The 18,418-nt window shown below is 27.4% G+C and overlaps 1 protein-coding gene across 1 annotated transcript; it reads right to left on the bottom strand.

Annotated features, from left to right (window-relative positions):
• Nucleotides 1–3,618: 3,618 nt before the first annotated feature.
• Nucleotides 3,619–10,792, bottom strand: LOC137818809 (linoleate 9S-lipoxygenase 1-like). The gene is made up of 9 exons (XM_068622425.1): nt 10,484–10,792; nt 8,250–8,530; nt 7,655–7,901; nt 5,869–6,180; nt 5,661–5,743; nt 5,443–5,550; nt 5,043–5,350; nt 4,683–4,946; nt 3,619–4,519 (listed from the first exon to the last, which is right to left on the bottom strand). Exons 1-9 carry the CDS (start codon nt 10,632–10,634, stop codon nt 3,784–3,786), a joined length of 2,490 nt encoding a protein of 829 aa, XP_068478526.1. The 5' UTR covers nt 10,635–10,792; the 3' UTR covers nt 3,619–3,783.
• Nucleotides 10,793–18,418: the final 7,626 nt, after the last annotated feature.

Below are 18,418 nucleotides of genomic sequence, written 5' to 3'. Positions count from 1 at the left end.
TCATTGAGCGAGAGGAGATCAGAATATTATAGAGAAGGGAGAGAAAGGAAAAAAGAAACTTGTAGAGAGATGGTGGTTATTTTAAAATGAAACCTGAATAACTGAATTTTCTATTTATATGTCATTTTCATTTTAATAATAAAATATTCAGGTATCATTTAAAATATACCACTACTACTCTAAGGTTATTTTCTAGATCCTTACAGTTTTTATATATATAATTTTTAATACCTTCTTGCAAAATAAAAATTTATCATATCCATTTTCAAAATCTATGTAATCTCTTGTGTCTTCAAATCACTGAGTGTATAAAAAAACTTTGTAAACGTGTATATTTACAACTATTATTTGTAAGTGTTTATTTTTTATTTAATTATATTTTTTTTTTTAAATCAATTATATAATAAGTAAATAGGGGAATCATATACACTTATTAATTTATAGTAATTTTATTGTATTAAAATTGCTAAAACAATCATTACTAAAAAAATTTAAATAAAAATTAATTTTATTAACTAAAATTAATTACTTATTATGTTTACTAAATTAGAGACTATGAACTTAAAAATCATTATCTAACGTAGTTTCTAAATTTATAAATTTGTTTTTAAATCGATATTTAATTAGTTAATTGTTTTTTTATTAATAAAATTAAATAAATTAAATTGAGGTATTTCAAAGATACCTTAATCCTTATAAAAAGCCATCAAAAGCCAATCCTCAAAAAACCATACAAAAATTAGAACTCAAAAATTAATACGACAAAAACCTACCATTTTCTAACCGATCTCATACATATCAAAGGTTCAAGATACCAGTTAGAATACGAAAAACTTACCTCACCGGCTTTGGAATTCACCCGTGACCATACCTTCACTTGCACCATAGAAAAATTTTCAATATGGTCTATCATGCAGCTTTTAAAAATTTTCTTATTCTTATATTTTCACAACTCAGCTACCACCGCTACCCACACACAATCTCACGTCTAATTAATGTTTTTATTCATCCCACTAATCTTAAAACTCAAAAAGTATACTTTGGCTCGCAATGCTTTGTCAATGTCACCTCCAACCACTTGTAATACTTTGACCATACTAACCAAGCGACTCTACATGTACAAAAGAGGTGGGACGTAATTTCCTCTTCCTCCCCACACAAGTCACACATACTGCTAACCAAACAAATTCCTCTTCTCGCCAAATTTTTTTTAGACTCAATCTTATCCTCCAAAATTCTCCCTAATAAGAATGAGTGATGGCTGAGCCTTCATCCTCCAAAAAAAAATTACATTTATGTGGTTGAAGTAATTACATTTCCCTGCCTAGTATTGATAAGGGGAGTACATCACTATTTATGAACAAAATTATTGTCAGATATTTGGGTTGTTCAGGTTTTGGATTTTGTAACTACTCCTTGCCAGTGTATATTTTTCTAGTGTCTTCATGTAGTGAGAGATTTTGAGTGGGAGAGAAATCCATCATAACTATGTTAATGGGGTTTCAAGGCTAATAAGTTTTTTTCTTTTTTTAAAGGGTTTGGACATCCCTCTATGTTTTGTAAAGGTTCAAAATTTTCTGAAAGTTTGGGAACAATGTTTAGATTTTGTTCTGAAACAAATATTTTTTATTGTTCTCTGGGGTATATATTATTTTTATTTACAGTATTGTGCTTATATTTTGCAAAACAAAGTTTCTTATAAGTAAAAAACAGGCATAATTTATCACTCCAATAAACATTTTCACTAAAACACAAAATATTTAATCAATAAAACCAACCCACTTGGAAAAATGTTAAGAACAGCACAAGCTTCATTAATACGCTGCTGTGAACAAAAACATGAGAGTGAGAGAAAAGCAACAAAAATCTTTATAATATGTTGAAATCGTGTGTGAATATTAGGTGTTTCCACATAGAAGAACATGTGCACCAGGACAAACAACAAAACAACTGTACCATACAAAATATAAATACGTTTAGATATTTTACTATCAACAAATTAAAACAGAACACTGGTAATAAGATGGTGAAAAAAAGTGCAATCATCAATAAACAACTATATCACTTTCAAATGGTGGGAAAGGTTAAAAATAGTCTACTTGTGTCCAAACAGTTGTAGTACAAGCTTCGGCAAATGGTATTGTGAGCACATTCCAAATATATATTTCAAGAGCATAACTATCGCGTCAAATGGTGTAGTATGAGGATAACCATCAAAAGGACTTCATAGTGTATCCCAACATGGTAAAACCATATATTTGCATTCGTACAATGTCAATTGGACATATTTAACATCAATTTAACATATTTTTCATCCTTGGAAAGTGTTTCTATATCTACAGAAGATCCATCATCAACTCAACATTATTTATATATTTAATTGAAAATAAATTCAAGTTGTTTAAAGGATGTCTATTTATGTGTAATAGCATGACCTCTTAACTACTTTTTCTGTGCAAAATAAGCATCGAGCAACTGACGTGTGGATGAATGCAGTACCCACTATATATCCTCAAATTGTCGAATACATTTTGTCAAATACATTTTTAATTTTGTGTTCTGGATTTTTTTTGTCGGATTGTATTTTTTTATTTTTCAATTTTATTTACTATTTTGGATTTTCAAATACAAAATAAGGATAGTTTTGCAATTTTGTAAAAATGATAGGGTGTAGGTCAAAATTGATATGTTGCAGGAAAAAATTGTCTACAAAAAATATTTTGATTTTATTGATGTTTTTTATTTCCAAATAGGTGATCCCAACAATCGAAAAATACTTCTGAATTATAAATACCTTCTTAATTTTATAATTTAAAATAAGTTTTTTTAAAATATATTTTAAATTATGAAATCTTCAAGGTATTTTCATATTATAGAATTCAAAAGGTATTTTAGGTATTTCCATTTTTTTAAATGAATTTTATAATCCAAAATATATATTTTAAAGAAAAAGAATTCTAAATTGTATAATCTATTTAGGGATCATAAACACTTTCAAGATTCTATAATTCGGGATGTGCAAATATTAAAAAATACATTTTCATATTATAAAATCAGAATGTATTTTTTAATAACAAAATGTGCCTTGTCACCTTACCCAAAACCCAAAAGAAACAACCCTCTAAAATTGGTCTTTCACTTGGATTTCAAAATGGAATTGACTGAATGCATCAAATCCTATTGTCAATTTTATTCCTTCATTTAAAATTATTAAAAATTAAATAATTATTGAAAGACTACAAAATACATAAATAAATTGAAAATAAAAATATTAATAAGTATTTTACTTCTGTTTTTTTTTTCTATGTTAAGGCTTAATTTTCCATCTATGACCATCTCAAAAGATTTTGGACCAATAAACATTAGTTTTTCAAGTCTTTAAGCCCATAACACCTCCTCCCAAAAAAAATTAAAAGGGAAAAGAATAAAACAAAGTAAAATAATTATTAGTATTATTCAAGGAAAAATAAAATGAAGCTTGTTCTGTTTTTTATGAGGTAGAAATTTAGATACCCAATTCAAAGTCATGTAACAGGTTCATGTTAAAAATCTACATAGCATAGAGAAATTTGATTTGATATTCAGAATCCGTGATACCAAACTTATATAACCCAATAGTTAATATAACAGAAAATGATACCACTCTTATTAAATGGAGAACCACGTAACATCCCCATGCATTACTTAAGCATACACCCGACAATTATGCAGATACAAACAAACATCATTATTTGATATTGAGCAATAAAGTTGGACAAACATTAAACCACACACGTACACTCCTTAAATAGAGATGCTGTTGGGGATTCCTCTGAAAGTGAGACCTTCCTCACTGGTAGGAAGAAGCACAGTGTAGGGCATCTTAACACGGTTTCTGAGACTTGAATTGTTGTTCCTTTCTAAGATCTCATTCTCAATTTTTTTCAGTTCTCCTCCAAAATGTTTAAAGGCTTTAAGAACCTTTTCATCATCAGTCCAATTTGGATTGTCCCTCTGTCCAAGATAGACCTCATCAGAAGCATGTCTTGACAATATCGCTATCACTGAAAGGTTCACAAGGGCCTCATGTTTTTTTGTAATTGTTTTCAGATAAGCCTTTTCATGATTGGTGCTCAGCTCATTATATTCTTTGGTTCCTGGGTCTGGGATCAATCTTCTGGTTAGAGTTGGACGGTTTAGGATGTGATCTCCATAAGGGTATTGTCCAAAATTAACAGCTGCATGTTGAGCTGAAGCAATCCATATGATAGTGCTGCAAATGTGAATCAGATTTTGACGAGTGTTCAACTTTGTTGGCCACCATGGCTTGTCTTTCAAGTCACCGTGACCCTCCTTAACTACCTCCTTCCACCAAGACTCGAGTTCTCTGTCTTCCCCAACTCTATCTGAATAGTAGAAGGAGACATACTTTGTAACCCAATTCAGAATAGCACTCCATATCTTTAGTCCATCAACAGCATAAGGGTAGTCCTTTATCACAAGTTGAAGGAGATTTGATGAATCCTTAACTGCCATTCCTCTGAATCACGGAGGAAAACAAAGCATTTATTATTTACATCTCAAACAGGAGAAAAATTGTAAATTAAAATATTGTATTAGTATATATGTAAATAAATTCCAAGTGAGAGTTGTTGACTAAAGTACAGAGTATTAATTAAAAGCTAGTTGTGTATAAACATTACCTCTTGACGAGATCTTCAGGAAGGGCTTGATCAGTGAAAACCCAATTCTTGTAAGCTGCTGAAGACATTTCCAAAGCGTATTTTCCAGGCAAAAAGGATTGCTCAATAAGGCCACCTGCGTTGATAAGTGATTGTCGTGCAACTCCATTAACATTCATGGTGTCACGATAGTGTGGTGATAGAAGTTTATGAATAGGGTGGAGCACACTGAGATGCCTATTTGTTGCTATGACAAATGGCTCCATTATGGCATGAGTGTTTAACCTGTTATCAAATGATACAGAAACCAAATAAATTAAGAACCACTTAGTAAATTCAAAAAATTGATAGTTCATTCATGATGGAAGAATTTATATGTACCAGTGGCTCACAAGTTGATGATAACATGAGTCATTTACAACAACATAAGCCTTGGACAATTGCCAAATTGTTCTTTCAGCGCCTTGGTGTGCAGGCAAGATAACTCTACTATTAGCACCACACCTATCTCCCTCAGCATGTGGTAGACTTAATTCAATAGCCAATGGCTTCAATGTGCCATCATCTTTCAAGAAAAGGATTGTCCTTGTGGCATAACACTTTGTGTTGGGTAGGCCATTGATCTTCCTCAGAAATGGTAAGAATGCATCATGGTAATCTAATATGAACAATCGGTTATCTTTCAATGCCTGTTGAACAAGTATCATTATAATCATTCAGCGTCATGGTTAAATGAATATTTATGTGTTATTTTGCTTTGGAATTAATATATATCATTCACCTTTTCCACGGTGAGTTTACCAAGGTTGATCTGCAAATTTTTTTTGGTAATTTTGCTAGTTTGATCACCATACACAGAAGCATCTAGCTTGCTCGTTGGAGGGAACTCCTGTGATGCATTAAATAACATTGTGAGTAAATTAAGATGATAAACAATGAATATATTTCAACATGAAAACCAAATCATTCCAAGTTAATAAACAACAAAGCATTATTTACTTGAAGACGCTGAATTCGGCAAGGATGAACACCAGCAAGCATCTCTCTTCCAAATTCTTCATCAGTCATCCATGACTCACCATCTGCTCCAAATTTTATGGAAAACAACTAGATATGTTAAATATAAAAAATACTTGTTGCCATGCCAATCACTAGTAGCTTATTTTACTTTATATATATATAGGTGTGACATATAAATAGACAATACTTTGGATGACATGAGGTGGTGGAAACTTGACTTTTTCACCATCAATCTGGAAGATTTCCTTTATCACTGGTGTTTGGCTAATTGTTCTGATTGCGTCTGTAAGAAGAGGAAGTCCATCTTTGAAGAGTCCACGAACGTCATTAAAGTTATCAAACTCAGGATCTAAAGCAATTGCAGATTGAAATTGAGGTAAGACATTTTGAGCCAAGGACTTTATTCCATTTGTAAGAAAGTCTGATGACTTCAAGTGACCAATTTTTTCATCTCTTGGAATGTAAGTGTCGCCGCTGGCTGGTGTCTCACTCTTAGGGTCTGTTAGAAATGGAGATAAATAAAAATTAATATTGTATCATTAACAATAACAATTAGAAGTAACGACATTTCAATGTTGTGATGTATTGGCTCTAGATTGTGATAGTTTATTGAAAAATACAGAAGACCATCTACTTGAAACTGTCTTATCTTAAACACTCTATTAAATTATGGGAAGAAAATCATGAAATAAAAATCAATTTTAAAGACAAAAAATAATTAGTTGGTATAGTGACTAGATTAGAGATCATTTTAGAGACTAAAAAAAAATTTGGTTTCTAAATTAGTTTATATTATTGTTAATTTGTTTATAGATTGGTATCTAACTAGCAACTAAGGTTTTTACTACCAAATTTATAATTTAAATAATTGGTAGTTAAAACTTTGATAACTAATTAAATATCAATTTAGAAACTATTTAACAATAATATAAATTAATTTAGAAACCATTTTTTTTTAGTTTCTAAAATGGTTTCCAATGTAGTCACTATAGTAACTAAATGATATTTTGTCTTTAAGTGTTTTAAGAGTTTTTTTTTTTACTCTATTATTCCTTCCTTTATCCTCTTGAGCTAACTCTACACACTACAATAAAAAAATCATGAAATAGAAACCAATTTTGCAACAGTAACTAAATTAGAGACCATTTTAGAAACTAAAAAAAAATAGTTTCTAAATTAGTTTATATTATTGTTAAATAATCTCTAAATTGGTATCAAATTAGCAATAACCAAGGTTTTAACTACCAATTATTTAGTTTCTAAAACCTTGGTTGCTAATTAAATACCAATTTAGAAACTATTTAACAATAATAGAAACTAATTTAGAAACCAAAATTTTGTTTAGTTTCTAAAATGGTCTCTAATTTAGTTACTATTGCAACTAATTATTTTGGTCTCTAAAAATTGGTTTCTATTTCATGATTTTCTTGTAGTGACATTAGTGTCACAAGAGTTACATTAAGAGAGTTTTTTTTTATCGACAAAAAAAAAATATAGAATAGAGGATGATTCAATCCTTATACATCCTTAATACCTAACAATTAGCTCAATAAAACAAAAACGACATCATCTTTCAAATAACAAAATAAACCCCTAGTAAACCTAATACAAATCAATTGTGTTTAATAAAAAAAACATACCTACTAGCAGGTTTGTGTTTATAACCTTTTGCTATACTACATATACTTTCTTTAATTCTAATCATTGTAATTTTTTTTCTTACTAATAACAAAAATAGCATCTCTATATTTCCAAAAACATATTGAACATCCTCATTATATCTAAAAGAGATCAAATTAGTAATAACATAACCACACATAATGACAGAATATTGACATTGTTTTTGTGAAGCTAGGTGCATCTTTCATACAAACAATTCTATTCAAGTTAAATAAGAATATCAGAGACAATACATAGATTCTCGACAAATTAATTTGGAAATAATTTTTTTAAAGTGAAAAATAATCCCTAACCTTTTTTTGTTTTGTCTCTTCCAGTTCTTCCCCTGCGAGGGTATGGATAGGCACTAGAATCTCCAAGAACAGGACGAGCTAGATCATCACTCTTGTCTGGGTTGCCCAAATCATTATACACATCATAATCATAAATCCTTTCATGTTCTTGGCGCTTTCCTTTTTCTTTTCCCTCTCCTCTCAGACTTTTCAATTCATCTTCTCTGTACTTTTTAAAAGCAGTTGGAGTTGTATCTGGAAGATACGTCTGAAACATGTTCAATGAATTTCTTCATTTAGACAATAGGGATGAATTTTGTGAAGTTTATAAACTATAGGGTTTAAATTTCATATATTAGATCATTAAGTACCTTAAAGGTGTTACAAGTTTATACAAACAAATTCGGATTAATTTATGGTGATGTGTATGAGTTGAGATAGCTCTCCATACCTAATGTTTTTTTTTTTAGCCCCTTAATTCATATAGCTAGGTCAAACTGCAGCTTACCAAACCAATGTATACATAAAAGAAACAAGATTATGCAGTTTATAGATTTTCCTAGTGAGTACAAAAACCAGATTCATATATTGCTTGATAGGTGCACAACTTAGTTACCTTGTTTGCAAAGAAAATACGATCCTTCTGTGCTTTGTAAACCCATGAGTTGCAAACAAAGTGAATGGTTCCATGATCTGGAATGTCAAGAGTGAGAGTCACAAGGAAAAACTCAGGTTGCTTTAAATTTTTGATGTAGAATGCTCCTGGAATTCCAAAACTTTCATCCAATTTAAAAGAAATATTGAATGCAGTTTTTCCCTCTCCCAAGGTTGGTAACGAAGAAGCAGGTTGATTTTTGTCCCGAGAGGTTTCCTTTCCAACCTTCCCATTCTTATGCCCTAAATAAAGAATATTATCAAACTCAAATAAGACATTTTTTTAATCTCCATAACATATTATTTATCTAAACTAAGAAAATTATTCAATAAAAACCAATTTTAACCACTAAAAATAATTAGTTGTTATATTGACTAAATTATATATCAATTTATAAACTATCAATAATATAAACTAATTTAGAAACTAATAATTTTTTAGGTTTTTAAAATGGTTTCTAATTTAGTCGATAGCAATTAATTATTTTTTGTCTATAAAATTAGTTTTTATTTAATTTAATCTAACAAATTGTGAGATGAAATTTCCATCTACTTATATTCTATAATTTTGAACTTATTATTTCTAATCAAACTCTTTAACAACAACAATTACTTACATATACACATTTGTATAAATTTAGTTTCATTAAAGCAAAATAATAAAAAATAAATAATATATTAAATCAAAATTATTAGTATTTTGCTACCTGTTAAATATTTTTTATGAAGTAATTTTTTTCTTTGGTGTATATTTATTAGAAAATTTAATTGAAAAAATGAAAAATAATTATTTATTAATGGACAGTGATAATTTAAAAAATAAAGAAAAACAAATAAATAATTGAGGCAAAATCATTATTTACACACAATACTTACAAATCTCTGACCTTCTCTCGATCACATAAATACTTTTCTTTCTTGATATTTTCTCCCCAAATCCACTAAAATGACAGAATACTAATACTAGAATTTTTTTATCATAAGTGGAAACCGATTAAAAATACCTAGCAAGAATAATGCTCAAATAGAAATTAGCTTCACACTTTTATGTTCTTCACTTAATTTATTTCAAAGCAAACATCAGAAATTTTGTTTTGTACAGTCCCATATGTTTTTAACAAATCCAACATAATCTTAGAAGAAAAAAAAAAACTAGAGAAGTGAAAGAGCTATAAATGTGGAAACTCATGTACTGTGATTAATTAAGGGGTCAAACATAATGAGTTAGATAAATTTTATTTCAAATCATAATGTATTGGATAAAAAAATTCATTAATTTTGTTATTAATTAAAATTTTCAATTCATCTTACTCCATTTGTTAAAATTCAAATGTAATACATCCATTAATTATTTCTAATATGGGATATTCAAATAATCTATAAAAAAATATATTTTCAAAATAGAAAATACATTTTCATAAAAATCAAAAAGAAAACTTGTAAAAGAAATTTTAATACCATATTTTTTTAAAATTAAGAAAGATTTAACTATGCAAAATACTGTTAGATTATTTTTTATCAATTAAATATTGACAACTACAATTTTTCATATTTCATAAAAAAGTTCATGCACATATTTTTTTCAGACTGTACAAAATCCATAGAAAAATTCACAAGAAAACTGATTTCTTGCAATATTTTATAAAGAAAACATATAAAAAGTCTCATAAAATATGAAATAGTACTGATTATTGGAAGCATGACTTAGATTTAAAAAAAGGATAGATGGAGATCATTAGTCAATCATAAGATTAAATAGAAATCAATTTTATACATAAAAAATAATTAAAATAATTAATTATTCTATAACTAAATTTGAGATCATTTTCAATATTAAAATAATTTTTGGTTTCTAATTAATTTTTATTATTGTTAAATAATTTTTAAATTTACATCATATTTGGTAAAAAAAATCTAATTAGATATCAATTTAGAAACTATCTAATAATAATAAAAATTAATTTATAAATTAAAAATTGTTTTAGTATTAAAATGGTTTCTAATTTAGTATTTAAAATTAGTTTTTGTGTTTTTTTTTTTAATGATGTAGGAGGATGATGAATGAATTGTTTTTTCACTCCCCAATGAAGACAGATAAAAGGAAAAACTATAAATATTAATGGAATGTTTAATAAAGATATATGTATGTGTATGTTATATTTTGCATGGTTTATATGAGAAAAGGAAGAAACAAACCATCAACCCTGTTAGAACTGATAAGCTTTATGGAAAAGTCAGGGCTGAAGATGGCAGTGGCACCATCTTTGTTGAAGTCCAATGCATTCTTGCTCATCAAAACCACTGTCCCCTTCACTTGGTGAACCTTTGAGGTATTGCCCTTAAACATGACTGCTCCAACACAGCACACTCTTCTTTCTACAGATGCTGTGGGAGACCCTTGTGCCTGCAAAGAGGCTATTTATAGATAAGTAGCAAGTTCCACCATAATTTTCTGCTATGAGTAATAATGTGCTCAGTTTTTTGTTGAGGACAACTTCTGAAAATGCATAAAAAGACGAATGGAGGGTGACAAAACACTCACAAAAATTCAGGGTAAATGACAAGAAAGGACAATGATTTAACATAAAAACAAAAAATGACAGATATGATAATATAAGATGTAGAAAATAAACCACATGCACTGTTCAGAGGAAAGTTAAAATGCTTTGTATCTAAAAGAAAAAGTTAAATCTGACATAGGTTTTAAACTTTTAGACAGCGGTCTATTGAACAAAGTCTCTTTTGCTCAACTTAAGCTATGCCTTTGGTGGGATATTTACTTGTTTTTCTTGTTCAATTTTTTATTGGTAAAAATAGAATGAATAAAAATCAAGATAGTTTAGGGACACATCCACTCTTGTATAAAGACAACGACATCCTTTAGTTTATTATTCGCATAGTGAACTTTAAAGTAGACAACACGAGAGATGCAAGCTCCACATCTAAAAAACATTATCTCTAATCTGGAACACTCTTGCTCAACTCAACCTCTCTCTTTAAACTATTCCTTTTTTATTGACCTAATACAAACCAATGGTTTTGGTTTTAAACATTAATCTGAATAAGAAAAACATGTTATTCAATGTCTTATTCTTTGAAATGTGTGTTTTTTATTAAGAGATTTTGAATTTCTAGGACTTTTATTTTAAAACATTGGAATAAGGTATTAATCTGATTTATTTGTTTTCATCTTTAATAGAAAGTTAGTAACAAATTTTTGAAGAAAAGTGTTTGTTTCTATGTGATTTTTTTATAATAGTTGGATCATTTCTAAAATTATTCTTATTTTTTTTTATTGTTGATAAAAAATACAATGTTAAAAAAAATATTTATTTGCAGTAGGTGTTTGGTTTCACGATAGGTTATTCAAAATCACTCTTTAAGTATTTTCTTTTTTAAGTTTAGAGTTTAAGTTTTTTTTTACTGTTAAATAAATACCAGATAGTAGTGGAGGAGTTGGAGTAGTATGCATTGATACTAAAAATATTACAGTTAAATATTTTAGATAAATATATATTCTTATGTTTAGTTTCGTGTTGAATAATTCATTTTAAGTTTGAACAGTTTAGTCAACTTTTTAGGTTTTGTAAACACTAAATTAAATGCACTTGTATTTAGTTATTGATTAAATTGCTAAAAAGTCTCTTATCTCTTTTTATTTTATTTATTCTTTGTTGATAAAAAAAAATTGGTAAAAACCCAAAAACATCCTAATTATGAAGATTGTACACAATGACTTATATTACATACATGTTAAGTGGATGTTTTCCAAACATTTCTAACTAGATTTTAGTTTTTAAATTATAAAACTTACATTGACTTTTTTAATAAGTTTGAAAAATATTTTTTAAGTAGTTTATAATTTCTTTAAAAAAAATACTATTTCAAGTGATATTATTTAAAATGGTAATTTTTAACTTTTTATATTTATTTTATTTTTAATATTAAAACATTATTAAATGTCATTACTACTCGTTTTACATAAAGTAAAGTTAAATCAGTTTTTTCTCTCTTTTTACTATACTATTTATTTATTATATTAATCTAACCATACATTTCAAAATATTTTGAAAATTACATTATTCAGCATAATGAATGTAAATGCATTTAATTTATTTTACTTTAAACTTAGTTGAGAATATTTACATATAATATAAGAATAATAATAGAATATCTAATATGAGAATAAAATCTAATAATAAAAATCATTTATCTATAAATAAATAAATTTAAAAATTATAATCATAAATATTATAAAATATTTTATCACTAAACAAATATTAATTTATAAAAAGCATCATAAAAATATGTTATCTTTATCTCATATATAAGAAATAAATTTCTAAAGATAAGAGATAGCATTACTTCATTATAAGTATTGGTAAATATAAAAGTTAGTAATACTCCTGTAAAAAATAGTTTTATTTACTACTGTGTAATTGAAAAAAAAAATGCACAAATACTTGTTAGAATTTTTTTTATCTTCTATAATACATTTTAGAAATCTAAAAGAACCAAAGCTTTAAAACATAAAAATAAATAGAAGATTTGTGTAGGAAGGGTTTAGTAAGTAATTATGAAATATTTGGTAGAAATGTATTCTACTATCAATTAAGCACATGGTTGTAACATGAATGACTAGTACTATTTTTCTTATTTGTAGATGGAAATTGTTATCCCTTTACTTATGTAATACATTATTTATTATTGATAGGGTGTTGATGATTTGATGATAAATGTACACCTAGTTAATGAATAGACGTACATTCATTATTTGGTGTTCTTTTAATTTAAATAAATATAAAATTTAAATCAATCTTTAAAAAGTTTTAATCAAATTTACATTAAAAGTTATTTTTTATGAACATATAGTTAGTTATGTTAAGCTCGTAATTCTGAACTAAAACTAGATCTCATTTTATTAACACATAATTAATTATTTCATATAATAATCGATTCTGAAAAGCTATTTTTTTTAATATAATCAATTATGCTTAATTCGATTATACAAGTATCAAATGTTTCTATCTTAATTTGAAAAAAAAATAATTAAAAATTAATCCATAATCATTTGGAAAGTACTAAGTTGTTTTAAGTACTGCTATTTTTGTCTCAAATACTTACGAAGGATTTTAGAGTTTTATGAAACAAAAATTCTTAGACTATCATTTGACTTTTTGATTTCTAAGAAGAACAAGATAATGTATGTAAAGGGTTAAAATATCCCAAATTATCATATGCCTAAAATACTGAAACTATATCCACATTCTGCTTCGCCTACACGTTGTTGTTTGCTCATTACAGAAAATATCACTTCAAAACAAAAATCCAGCATAACAGAGATCCCTACTAACAATAAATAAATTAATTAATTAAACGTGACAATTTCTGTAGAAACTAATTGAAAAAAAAAAAAAAAAAAAGTTGTATAAACTAATTGAAGGTAATTGCACATTGCAAAACTGCCGACTAGATCTTATTCATTTTAATTTACTTCAACAGTATATATTATAAAATTATAATTACTTGAAAACTATAAAATAGAAATACTATGAAAATTGATCATTAATGTAATAATAGGAGTCAAAATAGTTTAAAAGTAATAAAATTTAAATTAATAATAATAAAATCTGAATTAATAATCAACACTTTCAACCTTATATATAATATTATATAATATTGTCATTAGTTTGAATATAACATGAGTATTAAATTAAGAAATTAGTATAAAAATAAAACATTCAAGTTTTATTGATAACTAAAAATCATGTACGTAAATAAATGTTTTAGGTGTTGAAAATTGATAAAAATTCTTACACAACATTTTTTTTAAAGTCTATGCAAAAAAGATATCGTTATTGTATATAAATAATTATTTATGTTCAATAAACTCTAATCATACATGAAGTGTTAATCTCAAACAGACTAACTCAATAAATATCTTAAAAAATCGACAAATCTTGATTTTTGTATACATTTATGTGTGATGTCTTTAGCGAAGTGAGAAATATTGTAATCATTGTTAAAAAAATGTGTATGATTGATGATGTAATGGATGTGATATAAGAGTTTCTGATCATATTCAATTATTGTATTGTATATCTTGTTTTTTTGTGTGTTCCAAAAAGTTACATGTTGCAGATAAATCTAGTTCCAAAAACAATTCACACATTGTTCAAAATGTTATTTAGATCTGTACTTCGGAATTGCACGAGCCAATTATTCAATTTAGGTGATTGATGGATGATATTAATATGTGATTATGTATTTTTTTAGTGATAAAAAAATAGAATAAATAACGATATTTTTCAGTCTACCACTCACATTGAAAGCTTTAAAACGTAAAATACGGAGGAAAGTTTGTTGTTTATCCATACCCAAATATGAAAATAACACTTCTAACTTGAGTCAAACCGACCTCTCCCCTCTAACCTTTCTTATTTTTTATTGACCTGGTGCATACCAAAGATAAGGAGGATAAGTGGGTCTGGAAAGAAAGTGATGATACAAGTTTTACAATCTAGTATGTTTATAGAGTCCTAAAAGGGGAGCTACAGGGGGAAGGTTCTGACCTACACAAGGGGTTATGGAGATTAAGGCTCAACCACATCAGCCTTAGTTACAACATGGAGAGTGTTGGAAAACAAAATTGCGACTAAAACTAACGGAGGGGATCACGGTGGAGAGTAGCATATGTAATATGTGTGGGGAGGATTGAAACAACGCTTCATCTCTATTTAGTACGTGTAGGGTAGCGTGGTTGGTTTGGGCAAAGTGCTTTGAGTGGGTGGGCAGGACAGCGATGGTTCATCAGGATTCAAAAATACTTTTGTCTCACTTCAGGATGAACGAGGAAAGCAAAGGTATTAACCGGATCTGGAATTGTGTGTGGATAGCAGTTATAGGCGAAATTTGGAAACAAAGGTTTTCAAGAATGGACGCATGGATCACATAGAAATCTTCACAATGGCGCAGCTGCAGGTTTGGTCATGGGTCATCTCGAAGGTACGTTTAGCATGTTTTTTTCTTACTTAGATTGGTGTCTTGAACCTTTGGTACGCATGAGGTCAATAAAAAATAGAAAAGGTTAGAGGGGGGAGGTCAAGTTGAGCTGATTTGACTCAAGTTAGAGGTGTTGTTTTTTGTATTTGAGTATGGGTAGACGACAAACTTTCCCTCGTGTTGTCCACTTTAAAGCTCTCAATGTGAGTGGTAGGGTGAAGGACGTCGTTGTTTTTGTATAAGGTTGAGGTATCCTGAAATACCTTCATTTATTCCATTCCTTTTTGTCGATAAAAAAAATGTCCCACCGATTTTGGGTGACATCCCCTAAAAACCAACTAACACTGATTTAGTGGAAAATATTGACTTATTAAATATATTTTCCAAATATACAAATATATCTCCCTATAAATCAATGATCATGCTAGAAATCAATTAACACTAATATTTGATAGATTCAATCCATCACAACAAAAGTTCATGATTAAACACTATAAATAAACCCTCTACAGAGACAAATGTGTAAGATACACTTTAATCAGTTTTCACTATACACTTTTAACACAAAATAATTACTTGATCGTCAGAGTAACTTTTTCAGTCAACCTTTCAACCTAACACCAACAATTAAAGAAGAAGACTTGAAGTGAACAAACTACTTTATTATGTATACAAATACAAAATCCAAATAGTAACTTTTTTAAATTGAAATTATTTTGAATTTTTATTTGTTATTAACCAAGTTAACGAATATATTGAATGTAAATAGCTTCCAGATTTAATAGTAAAATTTTGGAACAAATTAATCATGAAAATCCATCAATAATTTCATCAATTATATAACTTTGATCAATTAAAATTACATTTAAAAAATCACCTAAAATTAATTTTTTATTATAAATTATTCCTAATATTTTAGAATTTATATAGTTACGACTTCACGTTAATTATGAATAACATAATTTTGTACAGGCGTATATAAATATTCCGACTCATCGAAGAACATATACATTAAAATTAGTGTTTATTTTAAATAAATAAAAAGGTATTAAAATATTCTGGTCAAACATTATCCAAATGTTCTGTTCTAATTAAACATATTTTGCACGTTCAAAAGAGTGTAAAGGAACAACCACAAACGACAAAAGCTTCACCAAACTGTACGCAACCAGTTTTTAACTTCAAAACAAAAAAAAATAGTTAAAAGGATTATTTATTTATATAAATCAAACATAAAGTTTACAAAAAAAATTATGTATTCTATTTAACGGAGTTAATTTAAGAACTAAACCCTTAAAAAAATTATTTATTTTATTTAAGCAAAAGAGTAATAATTTTTAAATACCCATTTTAAAAATGCTGTAAAATACTAAAATACTTTCTACTAATTTTTTTTTTGTTTTTATTTACATCTAAATATATAAATTTTAATTATTTTCACAAAGTATTGAGTGAGATTTAAAATGTCTAAAAATTATTATTTTTATTTTATGTAGAAAGAGAAATAGTGTTAGAATAGAGGACATTGTACTATTACTCCACATACATGTCGGCATTGGGTTTTCAACCCCTCCCCTACACTCTTGTCTTCCACTTGTTTTGCTTCCAAGGACAATAATGGTGTCTTATCTTCTTCTCCTCAAATTATTTTAATAATCTTATCTGAAGTATTTAAAAGACTTAGAAAAAACACATGCTTGAACTGCTAAAATACTGATTAATATTTTAGTTAGGGTTAGAATTTGAATCCAGAATCAAAATGTCTTAATCTAACTATTAAGACAATATTATATTTTTTTGAAATATATAAATTATATTTTATTTTTATTTATTAAGAAGTAGATTATAAGTATAATTTAATTTTACAAAATCAGAATATAAGGTGAGGTTTGCTCTCACCTATATACTATAAAATGTCATTATTTATATATGATGCATTACCAATTTAGAAACTATTTAACAATAATAGAAATTAATTTAGAAACCAATTTTTTTTTAATTTCTAAAATGGTCTCTAATTTAGTCACTATAGCAACTATTTATTATTAATTTCTATTTTGTGATTTTCTTGTAGTGATGTGAGATCTCATTATTTACTTACAAACGAAGCAAAATCTATAAATATATTTTTAGAATTCAGAATAAAAAATAATTATTTTGCCAAAATAAGAGTGATAGTTTCTTTGTTAGGATTATTCCCTTGCATCTTCTGATATTATCAAGAATTTACTAATTCTTTAGATGACCATTATTAGGCTTATTAAACCTTATTTGTGGCACCTTATTTATTTGATATTCTTTTCAACTTAAAATTGTTGATTGATTCCAATTCGTCTCCTGTGAATTTCCAATTTGTGTGAGTGTGTGTGCGAGTGTGTGGGTTCGTGTGTGCATGTGCGTGTTATGTGTGATGATTGTGAGACTCTAAAATGAAATTTCAATTATATGTATAAAGATAAAGGAAAGAAGTTAAAAAAAAAGTTAAAAACAAAGGGTAAAAGAAAAAAAAAAGTTTAAAAAGAGAGAAAAAAAGAAGAAGAAGGAGAACAAAGACAACTGGGATTGGATAAGATCAAATTTAATATTCCCGCATTCAAAAGGGAAACACAAGAAAAAGTTTTAGTTGCCCTTAAACATGAATTGACTAATGTTCACATTCTTGCATTACTAAACTTCACAACATCTTTTGAAATTGAGTGTGGTGCATTATCTAATGTGGGTATAAGGGTTTTTTTTTATGAAATAAAGTCATTTAATTGCTTATTTTAATGAGAAGTTAAAAGGGATCACCCTAAACTATCCCACTTATGATAAACAATTGTATGCCTCGGTGAGAGTGTTACAAACTTGACATATTTATTTTACATAAAGAATTTCTTATTCATATAAATCATAAGTCTTTAAAATATTTAAAAGGCCAAAAATTAAATAAAAGACATGTCAAATGAGTTGAAGTTTTAGAATAATTTTTGTATGTCATAAAGCATAAAAAAAGGAAAATAAAATATTGTACTTGATGTTTTATCTAGAAGACATGTTTTGATTTCTACTTTTTAAACAAACAAAAAAATTGTCTTAAATTTTTGAAAGAAATTTATTCACATGATTATGAATTTTCTGGAACTTTTG

This window comes from Phaseolus vulgaris, chromosome 10 (assembly GCF_000499845.2).
Source record: "Phaseolus vulgaris cultivar G19833 chromosome 10, P. vulgaris v2.0, whole genome shotgun sequence".
Taxonomy (NCBI): Eukaryota; Viridiplantae; Streptophyta; class Magnoliopsida; order Fabales; family Fabaceae; genus Phaseolus; species Phaseolus vulgaris.
Note: the sequence above shows the minus strand (reverse complement) of the source record. Positions and strands in the feature narration are given on the sequence as shown.

Bases quoted from the DNA above. Each gene is read 5' to 3' on its own strand.
- LOC137818809 (XM_068622425.1), bottom strand. From the start codon at position 10,634: ATGTTTAAGGGCAATACCTCAAAGGTTCACCAAGTGAAGGGGACAGTG. The intron at 7,902-8,249 runs GTAACTAAGTTG...AACATGTTTCAG, and splicing joins GTATTTTCTTTGCAAACAAG to ACGTATCTTCCAGATACAAC. The intron at 5,351-5,442 runs GTGAATGATATA...CTTGTTCAACAG, and splicing joins GTAAACTCACCGTGGAAAAG to GCATTGAAAGATAACCGATT.